This window comes from Selaginella moellendorffii, unplaced genomic scaffold, assembly GCF_000143415.4.
Source record: "Selaginella moellendorffii unplaced genomic scaffold, v1.0 SELMOscaffold_98, whole genome shotgun sequence".
NCBI classification, from domain to species: Eukaryota; Viridiplantae; Streptophyta; class Lycopodiopsida; order Selaginellales; family Selaginellaceae; genus Selaginella; species Selaginella moellendorffii.
The window spans coordinates 341,393-358,381 of NW_003314359.1; the positions used below are offsets into that span (position 1 = coordinate 341,393).

General features: G+C 49.6%; 5 protein-coding genes and 1 non-coding gene across 7 annotated transcripts; 3 read left to right on the top strand and 3 right to left on the bottom strand.

Moving 5' to 3' along the window:
* Positions 1–1,887: 1,887 nt before the first annotated feature.
* Positions 1,888–5,424, bottom strand: LOC9636373 (phosphoenolpyruvate carboxykinase (ATP)). Its single transcript, XM_002989512.2, has 13 exons — positions 5,239–5,424; positions 4,854–5,164; positions 4,615–4,775; positions 4,181–4,334; positions 4,045–4,129; positions 3,887–3,987; positions 3,479–3,777; positions 3,223–3,396; positions 3,103–3,168; positions 2,868–3,046; positions 2,642–2,811; positions 2,397–2,565; positions 1,888–2,311 (listed from the first exon to the last, which is right to left on the bottom strand). Exons 2-13 carry the CDS (start codon positions 5,135–5,137, stop codon positions 2,174–2,176), a joined length of 1,980 nt encoding a protein of 659 aa, XP_002989558.1. The 5' UTR covers positions 5,138–5,164; positions 5,239–5,424; the 3' UTR covers positions 1,888–2,173.
* A 546-nt stretch (positions 5,425–5,970) lies between these two features.
* On the bottom strand, positions 5,971–8,075 carry LOC9636677 (uncharacterized protein At5g49945). 2 transcript variants are annotated; one of them, XR_002990816.1, is made up of 5 exons: positions 7,952–8,075; positions 6,889–7,900; positions 6,601–6,807; positions 6,250–6,535; positions 5,971–6,164 (listed from the first exon to the last, which is right to left on the bottom strand). XR_002990816.1 is itself a non-coding variant. In XM_002989513.2 (4 exons), exons 1-4 carry the CDS (start codon positions 8,035–8,037, stop codon positions 6,305–6,307), a joined length of 1,536 nt encoding a protein of 511 aa, XP_002989559.2. In that variant the 5' UTR covers positions 8,038–8,075; the 3' UTR covers positions 6,199–6,304. The 2 variants fall into 2 exon arrangements, 1 of the variants encoding a protein (XP_002989559.2); XM_002989513.2 differs by lacking the exon at positions 5,971–6,164 and having other exon boundaries at positions 6,199–6,535.
* Positions 8,076–9,595: 1,520 nt separating this feature from the next.
* Positions 9,596–9,669, top strand: TRNAR-UCU. The gene has a single exon. It is a non-coding gene; the product is annotated as a tRNA-Arg (tRNA).
* A 1,943-nt stretch (positions 9,670–11,612) lies between these two features.
* On the top strand, positions 11,613–13,631 carry LOC112342096 (TPR-containing protein DDB_G0280363-like). Its single transcript, XM_024663363.1, has 3 exons — positions 11,613–11,930; positions 12,287–13,092; positions 13,157–13,631. Exons 1-3 carry the CDS (start codon positions 11,624–11,626, stop codon positions 13,421–13,423), a joined length of 1,380 nt encoding a protein of 459 aa, XP_024519131.1. The 5' UTR covers positions 11,613–11,623; the 3' UTR covers positions 13,424–13,631.
* Positions 13,632–13,758: 127 nt separating this feature from the next.
* LOC9636375 lies at positions 13,759–14,892 on the top strand. Its single transcript, XM_002989454.1, has one exon. The coding sequence runs from the start codon at positions 13,759–13,761 to the stop codon at positions 14,890–14,892; it is 1,134 nt and encodes a 377-aa protein (XP_002989500.1).
* Positions 14,893–15,049: 157 nt separating this feature from the next.
* Positions 15,050–16,663, bottom strand: LOC112342076 (pentatricopeptide repeat-containing protein At4g02750-like). Its single transcript, XM_024663297.1, has one exon. The coding sequence runs from the start codon at positions 16,661–16,663 to the stop codon at positions 15,050–15,052; it is 1,614 nt and encodes a 537-aa protein (XP_024519065.1).
* Positions 16,664–16,989: the final 326 nt, after the last annotated feature.

Here is a 16,989-nt window from a genome sequence, read left to right on the forward strand (position 1 = left end):
AAAATAAGACAATATTTCTATATTAGAGTAAAAACTTTATATGGAAAGGTTATATTTTCTAGTTTATTGGGATATAATTTTAAAAGTTTATTTTTATTAATTGAATCTCTCAAAATATCATGCACAGTTACTTATAAAAATTTCTATGAAAATTCACAATTTTGGCTTGCCTCAACATTAATTATATTTTAAAATAAATGAGTTATAGAGTTATTTATGTTTTTATTTTATTACTTACTGTTGCCAAGTGAAATTTGAAAGTCCATTATAACTATTAAAATATATTTAAAAATATAAATATTTTTTTGGAATTATTTTATTTAACACACTGAGTGATTCTTAACAAAAATAAATCATCAAAAGCTTTTATAATATCTTAAATAAGTTTTATTTTCATTTGTTAAAATTTTTGTAGTTGCAAGATTAAGAACCTAAACTTTCATAATAAGGATGTTAATTTTTTTTATGAGTGAAACTAGATTTTTTAATATTTTTAGACATAATTTAAAGATTTAATTTTATTAACAATTATCTGACTCTTAATTATGTATATAAAAGCACAGTTGACAGTTATTTTTACAAAGGCAATTGGATATGATAGTGATGCAGTGATCACTTTGAGCCCCCAGGGGATACTAGGAGTACACTTTGTGGTTTTGTATTCTGAATGCTAGCAACTCCACTTGGTTTTGGCAGTTTATATAAGCCACAACAACACCAAGCACCATCAAAGTAGACATTGGCCATTCAGTGATGAGGCAACCAGGACCATTTTACAGATTCAGCAGTCCAAGCAGAAAGGCTTTTTCTCTTGTTGGCTTTCATATATTAAGTAGTCTCTTCTTATGTCAAGTTAGGAGTCCTCCAACTTCCACCCACACTATTTCCATCTAGTGAAAGAACAAGAAGATCGAGTATGAAGCTTAAAGCGTGAAGATTTTTTGGATCGAGGAGTGGAGCAAGGCTCCCAGCAACTCACAACACACTTGCATTTTTGCATTCATCAGTCTCATGCTTCAGAATGGGCACCAGAACAATATCAAAACAGCATTAGATCTCTTCCTGCAGAGCTGAGTATTAAAGATGTGGAAAATGGGCCAGTGAAATCAGATTTGCTTTCAGGTGAGAAATGTCTGTCTCTCAGGTGCTATCGTGACGTGAATATCAGGGGATTTGTCCAGTGGAAGAATCGGAAGATCGACCAGGAGTCCCTCTATGGACAAGCGGAAGCAAAGGGGCCAAACAAAGAGGGAGCTCAGATGGTGGACCAGACTTCATGCTCGGAAGAGGAAATGTTGGCATTGCAAACTTTATCACTCAGTTTTCGTTCCGTGAGACCTCCACTCCACAGTCTGCCCTGACCTGATAAGGATCAGGGTATGTAAAGCATCTGTTGAGGACCATGGAAAACTTTGTAGCATTGAAGCGGATAAGTGGTCCGAAACTTCTCTTTCACCCATGCTTCCAGATAACAGGTGGAACGGCTCTTGGATTGACACAACTCTCCTAAAGAATTAAACCTTGGCTTCACTGTTTTGAGCGTATGTCCCCTCGAAACTCGGACGTTTATGTCGATCATGACTGGAAACGGCCACATCAGAGTCGTAGCACAACTTGCGAGACCGTCTCTTCCCGTCGCTATGACCGGAGCGTTTTGTTGCTGCCAAAGGCCAACGCTTGACTGCGTCCCTCGTATTGCATGAGAAGTCTGGGCGATCGAAACGATTCTAGAGCACGTTACATACGAAGGAATTCCAGACCTGCTAGCTTGAGCATGGAAATCTTGGCCTAGTCTCTTCCTTGGCCGCCAAATTGGAGCGCCAGAAGGAATACCCGAGTCGTCCTAGAAAGAGAAACGAAGACGCCTTAAAGTCGTAAAGGAGAATATACTAGTGAATATAAAATATTTTAATTTCGTCATCATCCTTTGTTTAAATAGCTCGGTTGTTGGTGAGAAGAAATGTACAGGGAGGGTAGAAAGTAAAAAGTTTTCGGGGACGAAGAAAGTTATGGCAAGAGAGGGAACGAAGAAGCACCGAGTGTACGTAACCTTGATGACAAGAGAAGCCTGGGAGAGACACAAACAATCTAAAGAAAACTATACCCTCGATACTTCTTCCACTCCATCACCTCCATCGGAGCTCTGGAATTTCTGCCCAACTTTTCTCCGCGGCTACTCGGGCCCAGCTGCAAGGATTTCCTTGGTCAGGTCCGCGTTCCCCACGCTCTGATCTGTAAAGTTCTCGAAGTTCTTCTTAAACAGGCCCGCCAGACGATTCAGGGTCTCGAAATAGGCCTTCTTGTCCCACCACTGCCAAATAATTGAAAGCCTCGTGAGTCCAAATGGAAAGAACGAGAAACGAGAAAGAGGGAAAAAACACAAGAGCTTCTCTTACCATGTTTTCTGGATGGAGGAACTCGGACGGGACACCTTCCACTTGATCTGGAATGTGAAGCTTAAAGATTGGAGTCTCCGAGTAGTTTGCTTCCAGCAGCGAGCCATTGTGGATGGCATCGATGATCTTACGAGTGTAGGCCAGCTTCATTCTCATCCCGACACCATAGCTGATAAAACAAACAAGATGCCACAACAGTGTGAGATGCATTGCATCATCGAGAGAAGCGCGACAAGGAAAGGTACCTGCCACCCGTCCAGCCAGTGTTGACAAGCCATGCCGTGGCCCCATAAGTTTTCATTTTCTCCGCCAGCATTGCTGCGTAGCGAGTGGGATGGAGCATAATAAAGGCCGCCCCGAAGCAGGCAGAGAAAGTCGCCTGTGGCTCCTTGATTCCATCTTCGGTTCCGGCAACCTGGAAGAATTCAACGCACTTGTAACAATCAATACTTTCTCTTGACGTAGACTTACCAAAGCAGTGTATCCACTGATGAAGTGGTACATTGTTTGCGGTAAGTCGAGCTTGCTGACAGGAGGGAGGACCCCAAACGCGTCACACGCAAGTAATATCACGTTCTTGGGATGGCCTGCGACGCAAGGAAGTTTGACATTGGGGATGTACTCGATTGGATATGAGGCTCGAGTGTTTTCTACGAAATATTGCACAGTATTAAGAAACACATAAGGAAAACTTCTTAACACATACCAGTGACACCCTTGTCTTCGTAATCAACTTCACGAGAGTGCTCGTCAAAGACAACGTTTTCCAGCACTGCAAAAACCGATCATTGAGCCCGTAGTCTGAATAATTAAAATATCAACTTACCAGTGCCAAACTTGATAGCGTTGAAGATATCAGGTTCTTTCTCCGGTGACAAGTCCACACATTTTGCGTAGCAACCACCTTCGATGTTTGAAACACCATTGTCACTCCAGCAGTGCTCGTCGTCACCAATTAAGTACCGGTTGTGGTCCGTCGACAATGTGGTCTTTCCGGTACCTGACAAGAAAAGTGCAAGGAAGCGATTAGAAAAGCAAAAGGAGGACACGTCCTACCACTAAGCTAGGACCCAATACAATACCTGATAATCCAAAAAACAACGCGACATCCCCGGACTTTCCCATATTGCAACCGGAGTGCAACGACAAAATTCCTCTTTTCGGCATAAGGTAGTGCATCACACTGAATAGACCCTTCTTCATCTCTCCGGCGTATTGCGTCCCCAGGATCACCATCTCTCTCCTCTTAAGATTAATATCTACACTAGTGGACGACGTCATGTAGTGTGTATACCGGTTGCAGGGAAACTGGCCAGCGTTATAGATTGTGAAGTCGGGCGCGCCGAAGTCCTCGAGCTCTTCAACAGTCGGACGAATACACCTGACACCCATACTTTCAGCACTTCTACACTAGAATCTAGTCCGGTAGACAGGCAAGCAGCTGGCCCAGTAACACACACACACGGCAGAGAAAGGGTTTAGATACGTACATGTTGTACATAAACAAGGAATGATACGCCCGTGCTGATATAATTCGGACTTTAATTTTGTTTTCGGGATCCCAATTTAAAAACTGGTCATTGACAAACACCTGCGAGCGCAAACACGTCAAAATCCCACCACGACTTGAGAAACTAGCACAAGTCACCTTCTCCAGAGAGTTGAGATAATCCACAGCTCGTTCGCGATTGATCAAGAAAGTCTCCGCATCCATTTCAATATTTGGAGAACCTCTGTGAAAGGCAAGGATTAGATTTTTGCAAAACTTTGTTTCAAAAGCTTACTTTCCCCACCACAGGTCGTCCATGGACGTCTCCTCTCGCACAACGCGTTTGTCTTTAGGAGAGCGTCCAGTCTTAGCTCCAGACAGGGTGGCCAGAGCACCAGTGGACGTAATGTACGAGCCCTTCTCATACTTGATAGCCTGCTCATACAGCTCTGCCACCACACACATGAAGATCACGTTAAACATCAGCCGAGAGAAACATGACAAACCAACAACTTTGCGAGCAAAGAATCAAAGGTGGATGCAATCAGCCGCCAACCCACAACAACCAAACCAGACCAGGAACAAAACCCAACACGTACAACTCGTGTGGCTACCAAGTTCACGAAGAACGGAAAAAATAACTAAAGCTAAGCTACGTCCTAGATAGAATCGAAGCAACAGAAAGCAAATGGCTGGAAAAAAACAATGGAATGGAACAGTGCTTATCACCTGCTGGCGAAAGGTTGTAGAGCACATGAGTGAACTTGAGGGCACTGTCACTGATATTCGGCCTCACAGGGACCAAGCTGACAGGCTTCTCGATTTTATTCTCGGGATCACCACGGACGACCTGAGGGCCTCTTTCCCGAGTGAGAGAAGCCAAGGAAGCACTACACACACAATAAAAAGAGGGATTAGCCAAGAAAATGACCACCACGAATAAAAAATGCGAAGGAACGAACGATCACCTGATGGATTCCATCTGCTGCCTCTCTCCAAAGGGAGACATGGCGCCGCCTCTGGGAGTGGTGGCTCCCTTGGGCGTCGTCCCCTTAATCGGCGTCGATGGAGCCGATCTCTTCTTCTGGAGCGAGTGGAGCTCGTCCAGGCTCTGGACCTTGATCGGCGGGACGCTGTCATCGGTGCAAACATCGCGGTGCTTGTGCGTCTTGATCTTGGACAGGCCATTCGGGATCCCATTCCCGTTGGTGGCCACCAGCGAATCGGCGCTGCTGCTGTCGGCAGACGCCATCTCCTCCGCTGAGATTTCTGGCGATTCCTGCATCAAGATCAAAGATTATCGTGAAATCCCTGCATGGATCGATCGGATCGATGGCAAGAACGAGATATTACGGGCAAAGATTCGTCGAATTGCGCAATGCCGCCGATGCGGAAGGAAGATCCAATGGCAAAAGCTAGCGGCGAAAAAAGATAGGAGTGCCAAGAGGCAGCTCCTCCGGAGGATTAAAAAACACCCCTAGCTTCGATCATTCCCCAGCTCAAGAACACACTGAGAGGGGAAGCCTTCCCCCGCCCCCTTTCATATGAAGGCCCCCAATCTCGCTAGCTAACTACGCGTCTAACCGCGCAATTACCCAAGCGGTAACTTGTGTCCACTCCGTGAACCGGGCGGTACAACGGCGCGGTAGCTAGGTTCGACTCAGGCTCGGAGGCGGGCAGATACGGTGTTTGAGCGGCGGCTGCGGCAAGGTTCGGTGCAAATAATTGAGGCATGAGAGAAAGGTTCGGCAATAAGGTCCGGTACAAAGAGCTAGGCCCGGTCGCAAGGTTCGTGGGTGGGATTCCAAAGCTACGCAGACCTGAAATATTCCGCTTGTGTCAGGCTGCCTGATTGCCGGCGTCAGCGCGCCGCGCAGGCACTTGACTGACGCCGCTAGCAAGCGGAGTGACAGATTCATGCCGTCCACGTGGATACACACGTGCCTGTGATCCAGCCGTTGCCCCACCGAAATAGAAAGCGGATGAAAAACGACGCATCCCAGCCGCCGGGGACGACCGGCCGGATCACTTCCACGTGTATCGCATCTATTGAGATCCAAGTTTGAGCCATTCGCGCGGCGAGAGTTGAGAATCAAGATGGATTGTTGTTATCGTCGCATCATCGATCGCCAATCTTATCAAACAAGCAGCACCATGGGTTTGACCTTTGATTTTTTGGAGCACTCCACATTTGAAGCATCACGGGCGGAAAATAAAGAAAGAGAAAAAAAGAAAGGTCGCGCGGCTTTTGATACCTCAGTGCGCAAATCCGACTGAATCTGGATCCAAAGTTAAAAAGAGTCATGATCCACATGGCGTAGAAAACGTATGTTTTGCCAAATGAAAAATACAAGAGTATGGTACCTTTTGACACACCAGGAAACTTCGTTGGTTCAACTTTAATCGCGTTTGATCGAGATCAGTGAGCTCGGGTCATCCTCATCTTTGGCATGGATTTCTTGAGCTGCTTCGCGCGCTCCTTCTCTTCCTTCCTGCGGAGGGCCTCGGGGCTCAAGCGCGACTCGAGCTCCTCGGCGGCCCTTCGTTTCTCCTCTCGCTTGCGAGTCATGGCTTCGTGGCGAGCGTTTTGGGCCTGCTTCAACGCTTCCTGCTGCGACTTTTGCCTTGCCGGGTCGACTTTCGCCCGAGCCTGCAGGGAATAAACAAAGCGAGAAATTGAAACGTTTAGCAGGAAACTTCGAAAGAAAATACCACCTGTGGACTAAGTTTGTAGCGGCCAACCGCATCGATGAAATGAGGAACCATCTGGATCAGTCGAGAAATCTCTCCCATGCGGTTTGCAGGCGGGAGATAAAACTTGAACTGGAGGAGCTTCCTGTGCACACCGAGGGGATACACATCCGACAAGTGAAGAGAAACAAAGTTGGCTCCGTGTTCTTTGAACGTCTTCTCTCCAAGGGCCTGCCAAATTCATACTCTGTCATCTCGAATAATCGAAATCTATAGAAAGACAAAGAAAAACCATGATAGATGGTTACGTACCATATCCAAAACCGCGTCGGTGAGCAAATCGTTCGAGACTTCCCGCGACTCTGCAATGACTGCGAGATCCTCAGACAAGGATTTACCTCGCGAGGACGGCGTCAAGATGGTCGCAAACTGCTGCAAATCTCGTACGTCTTTGCTCATCGCCTTGGCATTCTTTCGACGTGCCACTGCCGCGACAACGTTGTCCATGCTCTCGTCGTTCATGAAGACCTGGATGGTGATCTCGTCTTTCGCCGGCATCACGTAGTACCAGAGGCAAGAGATTAAGTCTTGCCTGTTCTTAAGCTCCATCGTCGCGAGCATTCCCTGGCAGTACCTCCTCCCAGAAGCGTAGAACTTGAAAACGTTCTGCCCTTCCTTCATGAGTAGCGCCGCATCCTCCGCCTCTCCGATCCCCAACAAGCTAAAGTTCTTCTCGAAGATGCTGCCTTTGCCTGCGTACTCACCAGCCCAGGCCAAGGCAATCTTCTCGTTTTCCTTCCTTCCGAGAAAGTACTTCGCCGCGTAAGCCACCAAGAACACCACTGAGAAGGCCTCCATGTAGTAGTTTTGAGGACCGCTGGGAGCTCGGCGATTGCTACTCGGGCTTGGCGAAGTCTTTGCAGGAGCAGCTTCTTCCGGCTCCGGATCTTCACTCGGCAAGCCCTCGAACTCATCCTCGTCCCACTGCTCCTGCTGCCTCCGAGGCTTTTCCACGCTCGCAACAGGCTCTTGGATTCTTTCCTCACGGTCCACTTCCGGCTTCTCGAACGGATGATGAGCTGCCGGAGGCCCGCGGTCGGTCTCGAAGCCGGGACGTCTAACGGCGTGTGGAGGAACCACAATCGGCGCTTCTCCATCAAATTCCTCATCCAGCTCGTCTCCAAAGCCATCGAAATCGGTCGCCCCACTGCCAGGGACTGGAGAAAACGCGGATGTCCGCACCACCTCCTGGCCCAGAATCGCAACGACCGAGATCACAGCCAGACACCACCATAGCTGCTGGTCGAGCCGCAAGGATCTTAGCCTGCTACCACGCGCTCCATTCAGATCCTAGACCGTGAAAGAAACCACTTACCTGGCGCTGGATTTCGTGAAGATCTTGGCTCCGGATCCTCCCCCGGCGATGAGAGCCGCCGCCACAAGCCCCACCGTCATCGCCATCGCTACTAGGGCTTTCTACCGACGTCAGCCCTAAAACTAAAGGTTTTTCGCGCCACTCTATTTTAACATTTTGGGCGAGAGGGAATCGAGGAGCCCCGGAAACGACAATTCTGCCGCGAGTAGAACTTTAGCGCAGACGGCTGTGTTCTTGCGACCATGGCGGTCTGGCGAGGAGGAACGTCGGCAGTGATCCGAGCTCCAATCGACAAGGTATGGGAAGCTACGCGTGACTTTGCTGGAATTCTAGATTGGACGGGGCTAGCGCTCTCGGTCCCGGGCCTGGAGATGACGATCACGAGCGGCGAACCGCCAATTCCAGGCTGCGTGAGGTGCTTCACGGTCGCGCAGCCGGATGGGGGCAAGATCGTCTTGGCTCGCGAGACGCTGCTGGAATTCGACGAGGAGCAGCACAGGTTCAAGTATCGCGTGGACGATCACAAGGTTTTGGACGGCTATGTCGCGACCTTCGCACTGTCCAGGCAGGGGGACGGCGGGGATGCAGCGACGCTGCTGGAATGGACGTACGAGATTCCGGCAGATGAAGCCGATCCATCCAAAGAAGGTGCTGTCGACAAGGAAGCTATGGGATTATACCACCTCTGCATCGAATCCCTCAAGAAGATCCTCGAGTAAGACTGGCAGATACTTTATTTGTCCCAAAGAATAAGTGGTTGGGAAATTAGGCCTTTTCTTCCCATCTAGCCATGAATATTCCTTACTTTATTTTATCTATAAAGAAGGATCGAACCCGAGATTCAGAGACCAAGGTGGGGCAGGGATTTCTCCCGAAAAAGAGAGGAATCTCCGAAATATCGAGAGAAAGCTTACTGAATTCGATGAGAGGATTGGCTAAGCTCGTTTAGTGAGCTGGCGAACCAGAACTAGGGTTACTTAAATTTTTAAGGGCTATGGCAAATTTAAAAAAACCTTTCGCGCCAGAATTCTAGTGCAATCGGGGAGCCCCGCGAGAACAAAACTTGGCGCACGGGAGGAGTGTTTTCCCACGATGGAGATCTGGCGAGGAGGAGCTTCTGCAGTGATCCGAGCTCCAGTCGACAAGGTATGGAATGCCACGCGTGATTTTGCTGGAATTTTAGAATGGGCTCTCTTTCCCCGGCCTGGAGATGACGGGGAATCGCCAAATTCCAGGCTGCGTGAGGCGCTTCACGATTGCGCAGCCGGATGGGAGCAAGATCGTCTATGCTAATGAGAGGCTGTTGGAGTTCGAGGAAGAACAGCAGAGATTCAAGTATCGCGTGGATGATAACAAGCTCTGGCGCGGCTATGTTGGCGCTCTCCAGCCAAGGGGACGGCGGGGATGCGCAGACTCTGGTCGAATGGACGTACGAGATGAAGCCGATCCATCCAAAGAGGCTGCTGTCAACAAGGAAGCCATGAGCGTATACCACCCGTGCATTGAATCCCTCAAGGACCTCTTCGAGTAGATGAAATTGAAAACTAAAGAATACTCGTCGTCGCAAACCAACTTCTTTACGTTGATCTTAACAATAATCAAAGAATCGATTCAACGAAGCTAGCAGCCACGACTATAGCACTTGCTCTCGTGGCCAAATTGGACAAGGCACTTGACTTCTAATCAAGGGATTGTGGGTTCGAGTCCCACCGGGAGTGTTTCTTCTTCGATTTCGATGTTTGGCATCACATTACAAGCGTTGCTTGGCATGTAAATCATGTCGCTTAAGTTTTGCGTCTTCGCTTAAAGATCAACAGCTAAGTGGATCAACACAAAAAGTTTTTGTCAAAGCAACAGCCACAAGACAATTCGCTTTGGTGGCGATGTTGGTGTTTTGGACAATGACAAAGCGGGCATTTGTTTATTCGCCTAAGATTCGTCACTGTAGGCTCTCACTTCGGGCCCCTTTGGGAAATACATTTTCTCCATGGGGCATTGCCGCATTGGAATCTTCATTCCTCGAAAAGATGTTTGTTTTCTGGCCTAAAGTTGTCACTTTGCAGAGATTGACTGCCCAGCCCGGGAACGAAAATTTTCCGGGCAGCATGCCATGATCAATCTACAAGTAGCGCCTAGAAAGCACTTAACAACAACAATAAAGCCTTAGAAAAATAGTGTCGATTGAGTTTCTTATTGAGCGGAAAAAGCTGGCCCTGTCCTCCAATATAATCAGTGTCCCAAGCCAATGCCACTATTCTATGGGATCCAAGTGAGTGGCGTACGGACTGGAAACCTCAGTGATGATCGTCCTTTCGATATGTATATTTCCTCTCGAATCCACAGTACACCACACACAAGCACGGTCTTCCTGATGGATCGACACGACGAGACCCAATTGATACATTCATTCATGGCCAACAAGAAAAACACAAAGAATACGAGCATTCCGCCAAGTTAGCTGCGATCGATCTATCCGAGAGAGAGCGAGCGAGAGCGAGCGAGAGAGGTGGGCAAACACATGCCCTGTTCGTCCAAGCTCCGACCGCGAGGAGCAGGTTCCAACCAAACTCCAGCGGGGGCCGTACGCGAATATGCCATTCCGTACGAAACGTGCGTGCCGTACGGGGGTGCCCACACGGCATATTCCAGATCTGCCGTACTCATGGCCATCCCCACCATTCATGCGCGCGTGTGTGTGTGCGCGCGTTGTGTTTGTGTGTGTTGTTGTGTGTGTCTCCACTTTAAAGTCCCTCTCTTCTTCTACCCTGCTCCCATTCTCGCGACATCCAAACGTTGGACTGCTGATCCATCCGCCCGTGTGTAAAGGGCAGCTACCATCGATCCACCGGGCCGCCGGGCAGGCAAGCATCGACGTAGTACTTATCCTGGGGAGCAATGCGACAACACCACCTCTTTGGCGGCGGCGGCGGCGGCGGCGGCGAGGAGCTGGAAGGGCGCGATTGACCACCGGGGCGCGACAATGGATGGCTGGAGTGATGATCGCGGCGGCAGCGGGCATTCCGTTTAGGTCAGTGGCGAGGCAGCGAAGCAGCGAGGCCACGATTCGATCGCTACCCATCTTTGGGCCGCTGTTGGTTGTCCCCTTTTGTCCCCATCGACGCTTGGGGAAATTCTTCCCTGGCCCCTCGCCCGGGAAGGGCGCCGCCACCTCCCTATTCTTTCTCGGGCTCCTTCCCAACACTCTGGGAGCTCGGCGACGCGCCACTGTGATGCCGCGCTTCGATCGCCAAGCTCGAGATCGGTGAGAGTGAGAGAAGCGAGAGAGAGGGAGGGAGAGAGACGGGGATGATTCTTCCTTCTTCGAGCGAGAGATCACTGCGCTGTCTTCTCTTTTTTCTCGTTCGAGGAATTCGAGCACAGTGGCCGCTTATCACATTCGCCCAGAGCTCCGTACCCAAGTGATGGTTTTCTTGATCCATCCCCCTGATCCTTGATGGGTCGCTTCCAATCCCTCGCAGCCCATCGTTTTCGTCCTCCTCCCTCACAGCTCTTGGCTCTATCGCTCTCAGACCATCGCTAGAAGCAAGCGAGCAAAGCGAACGACCGTCCTTATCTTCTCTTGCTCTCTCTCTCTCTCTCTCTCGCTCTCTCTCTCTCCCCCGCATTTTCCATTGCGACGAGGAAGAATTCTTTTCTATCTTCACCGCCCAGATGTGGAACTGCGAGGGAGGAGGGGGTGGTGGTGGTGGTGGTGGTGGAGCTGGCGGCGCCGCCGGGGGTGGCGGAGCAGGATTCCAATTGCCGGACGTCCAGATGATCCAGCAGCAGCAGCAGCACTTTAATCGGTGGGGTGGGGATTTGGAGCTCGCATCCAGTCCCTACTTCTTGCTCGATGCCGCGGTGTGGGGATCCGATTTGGAGCTGGCCAGCCCCGGTGGATTCGACTCGTGTATCATGGACTCGTCGTGGACGTCTAGTAAAGATCAGCCGCATTGTTGTGCCGCTCCAGCCGCTCAAGGTACGCAAAGAATTCTTGTCGAGTCTCTGTTCGAATTCTTCTTGTTTTTTCTTCGTTTTGCTCGTAAGTTTGCGTTGCGTGCGTGTGCGATTTCTCTCTCTTTTGATCTCGTTTGTTTGTCTCGAACTTGCAAGAGTCGTCATGGAACTTGGAAAACAATTAGTTTGTCAATTGGTTCTAGAGCTTTAGATCTTTGGGTTTCTCTTTTGTTTTCCAAGCGTTGCCTGTGGACCGATTTCATGGAACTTGTGAAAAACACTCGTTTTGGTGCATGTTGTTTTGTGTTTGTGACCTTGTATTTCCTCGCTTTGCCGATCGACTTGTAGATTTCCAATGTGGTCCATCTTCTTTTGTAGGCCTAGAGACCATTCCAAGCCCCACGTCCAGTGCGGTGTCAATCAGGAACTTAAGCCACCATAGCTCGCAGCAGCAAAACTTAGTTCCTAGGCAGCAACAACAAAATCTTCATCACCAACATCACCACCATCAAGAACAACATGACCATCACCAAGATCATCAACAACAATATCACCTACCAGAGCAGCAGCAGCAGCAATCCTCTTTTCAGGCAAATAACTTATCCGATCACCACCTGGACGTCTCGTCCTCGTCAAGCGTGAGCAGCTTGTTCAACCGGGCTAGCATCTCCGGCGCCGACTCTGACGCAAACCATCACCACCACCACCACCATAACCATCACAGTCACAGTCACAGTCACCCTCACCACCACCACCACCACCACCACCACCACCGCCAGCAAGAACAACAGCCCCAGCAGCAGCAGCAAAGATCCAACTGCGGTGACGAGAGCGTCGGGAGTCCCTCGGGAGGCTCGATTGGATTCAACCGAAACGAAGGTGGTGGCGACGGTGGCGATGGTAACGCCAATGCAGGTGCTATAGTCACCGTTTGCGACGGCGCAAACGACCTGGTTGATGTGAGCAACAAGGTGACGTGCAGTGGCTTCCGCGGCCCAACCGAGAGGATGATGGACATAAGCCTCGAAGATCTCTCCCGCTACTTCACCATGCCGATCACTCAGGCGTCCAAGGAGCTCAAAGTCGGCCTCACCGTGCTCAAGAAGCGGTGCCGCGAGTTTGGGATCCCCCGGTGGCCTCACCGCAAGCTCAAGAGCCTCGAGAGCTTGATACACAAGAGCCAGGTTAGTGTTCTTTCCTTGTTCCTGGTCGAAAGTTCTTCCGTGAACTTCTGGCTTTACTTGCCAGGAGTTAGCCAAGGATTCGGATGGAAACGCTCCAAACCCGGTGATCCACGCGGTTCACGAGCTGGAGAAGCAGAAGAAGAAGATGGAGGAGAGCCCGGGGATGGAGCTGGACGATCGAACCAAGCGGTTCCGCCAGGCAATCTTCAAAGCCAGCTACAAGCAGCGGCGGCGAGCGGTAGCTCCCTGTAGAAACGGTGGCAGCGGCGGTGGAAACTCTGATTCTTCCCACAACGATGGATCCACCGAGCAGCAAGAGCAGCAGCAGTGAAAAAATTCAGGGGCTCCCTTTAGTCCAAAGGCGACCATTTTGTGACCATTTTTTCTCTTGTTTTTCCTCCCCTTCAAGCTAACAGCAGCAAAGCTTTGGAATTTCGCAAGGAAGAGAGATCAAACCACGCAGTCGATCATAGAGAAGAATTTTTGTTCGCCTCTAATTTTTAACCAAACGAGAGAGAGAGAGAGAGAGAGAGATAGAAGTACCTTTTTCATTCAAGTTGGCTGTGGCGGGAACACCCACGTCTATAAGGAAGTGTGCCCTAATTCGTTGTAAGAGGAAAGGGTTTTCGGTTTTTTCTTGCGCGATCGATCAATCCGTGGCTAGCTATGAGATCGGCGAAGAGGAAGATCGTGGAGCATGAGCATGAGTATGAGCGGCAGCAGCAGCAGAATGGAAAGGTGGGTGAGGATCGTCATGAAAAGGATCTGGTGAGGAGCACCAAGCGGAAGAAGGCCTATCCCCAGCTCCGGCACTGCCTGGTCGAGGAGAGCTTGTTCCAAGACCTCGATCACAGCGAGGATGATGATCGGAGCTCCGGCGACGACGTCCAGCAGGCCGGGGGATGCAATGGGTTGTATGCGCTGAGGGCAAATCCTAAGAAGAACCTCAAGTTTGCGGAGGAGCAGATCAAGAAGAAGAAGCTGATCAGCAAGGGCAAGGATCACGCGTGCCCGGAGTGTGGCAAGGAGTTCGTATCGATCAAAGGGCTGTCGGGACACATGCGATGCCATCCGGAGTCGCGGATCGCGAGGGCCGCCGCCGCTATCGCTCCGCCCAGCCCCGCGAAGATCAAAATCAAGGAGGTGATCGAGGAGCCCGACTACGAGAGCGACACGAGCCTGGAGCAAGTCTATCTCCGGCACTGGGCCAGGGAGGAGGAGGAAAAGAAGAAAAAGATGGGAGCTTTGATGGTCGAGGAGGTGGCCATGGAGGAAAAGGGGGAGGAGAATTCTTCCAAGGTTGTGATCCATGACGATCCATTGCCGCAGTGGCAGCCATTGAAGATTAGGATCAAGTGCTCCTCCCGGGCCCTTGATCCGACTGGCGGCGGCGGCGGCGGCAATGTGGCGGAGGGATCTCGTAAAGGGGATGGTTGCCGTCTTGGAGGAAAAGATCAATCGACTGGGGGAGCGGCGGTTGTCGAGTGCTCTCGGTGTAAACTCGCATTTGAATCGAGCACGGCGCTGGCTGCCCACCACTGCGTGAGGAAGATGTCGCGCAAGAGCAAGATCATCAGCACCAAGATCGAGGACGCCTTGCCCAGCAACGGCGATCCAGGCGTGGTCAACGTGCCCGTTGACATTATTGCTGACCGTGTTGACGAGGAGGACGAGGTGGTGTGCGTTGACAAGGGTTTGACTGGAGGTTTTAAGTGCCTGAACTGCCACCGGGTTTTTGCGACCGGAAAGGCTCTCGGGGGTCACAAGCACAGCCCTTGCGGTCGAAAATGCTTTGTGTAACTTTAATTTCTGTAAAACCTCTTGCCAACCTTTTAGGGTTCTTCAACTTCTACTCATAATAATATTTAAATTCGCCTAAATATAAAACACTTTAAGACTAGCTTCAACAAAAATAAGATTATTTCTTAAACATTTTCTATCTTCTTACATGACCAATTTACCTATAACCTCCATTATGAATTCTAGAAGTGCCATGAAAGGCTCCCCAGACCACTGAATCAGGCACGTAGGGCATTTTTTCTATCAGATCCTCCGCATTCTCAAGCTGGCCGCATCGTCCCAACATTCCAACTAAGGAAGAGTAGTGTTGCCTCCATGGATCCATACCATAATCTATTAGCATCGATTGAAAATACTGGCATGCTTCATCCATCAATCCCAAATGATCACAGGAAGCAAGAACACTTGTGAAAGTTAACTTGTCCGGAAGTAACCCTTGGCATAGCATCTCGTGGAAGAACGTGATAGCCATCCCGCCTTGGCCAAACTTGGCACACAGTGCCACCATTGAGTTCCAAGCCTCGGCCTCTGGCATTGGAATCCTCCAAAAGATCTGGGTGGCGCTCTCAAATCGCATGCTATGTGCAAACGCTACCGCCATTGTGTTCCATGACACCAAATCGTGGTCAGGCATGGAATCAAACAACGCCTTTGCACCAACCAGGTCGAAGTTTTGGGCGTGGCCGAGGAGCATCCGGTTCCATGATGCCATGCTCCGCTCGGGGATGATTTCAAACAGTCCATTGGCCTCGTCCAAGTGGCCGGTCTGTCCGTAAAGAGAAAGCATCGCGTTCCATGACACAACATTGTGTCTTGGCATTCTATCAAACAAGATCTTTGCTTGCTCGCATTCAAAACATTCCAGGTATCCCATTACCATAGTATTCCAGCACACGAGGTCCTTCTCAGCTAGTCGTGCAAAAAGATTCTCAGCCTTCCGGACATGCCCTTCTTGGGCATATGCCTGGATAGCGGCGGTGTAGGATACCATATCCAACTCCGGCATTTTATGGAGGCAGGATATGGCTCCATCTATGTTGCGCCACCGCGTATATCCGTGAAGCATGGTTGTCCATGTTACCAGGTCCCTCTCGGGCATACGCTGCATGACCATAGAAGTAGCAAGCATATCGCCAGTTTGAGCGTACGCAAAGACCAAAAGATTCCATATTACAACATTCCACTCGGGCATGCTATCAAACAAGCTTTGAGCTAAATGTACAGTTTCACTGGTGTTGTAAATACTAATTATCGTTGCCCACGAAATTATGTTACGATAAGGCATTTGGTCAAAAAGGCTCCTTGCAAGCACGAAATGCCCGCTATTGGCATATGCTTGAACGAGGCAAGTCCAGGCAACAATGTCGCGTTCATGTGCGCGATCAAATGCGGCTTTAGCGTGGTGAAGATGGCCCTCTCTTGCTAGCGCTCTTATAATGAGTGTGGAAGTGATTTGGTCATGCAGTGGCATCTTGTAGTCGAAGATTTCCTTGGCACTGGAGATATCTCCGTTATCAAGAAACGCAGCAATGGCAATGTTGTAAGAGATGAGGTTCGGCTGCTGGATGCCATGAAAGACGGCACTCGCGTCGGCAATGCAGCCACACTTGCCATACATTCTCACGAGCAGATTTGCAAGGTAGCGGTCATTGCTGTGTGTAGGGCTGTTGGAGATGAGCGCGTGGACTTTCTGGCCACTCTTGAGATCCCTGGAAGTGGTGCAGCTTGTCAGCTTGCTAGCAAGCTCATCAGCGGTGGCCAAGCTCTCCATGCAATCTCTATCTAGGCACTATTATTATTCTCATGACCTTTGTCCAAAGTTTGTACAGCCAAATAGCAACAACGAAAGATGAGCTCGTGGACCTTCTGGGCGGTGCAGCTTGCCAGCTTGCTAGCAAGCATCCATGCAGGAATATTTTCTAGGTAGCAAATAAATATAATAATAGTAAATAATACTAAATAATATTATAATATTAAATATTTCCACATATAAATTTTGATTTTGGAAGGATCAGATATAGGAAAGACTTTAGTTTTCTTTTCTATGATTCTATTCATGATGCACTGGCCATGCAGCCATACACAAGCAATAAACAT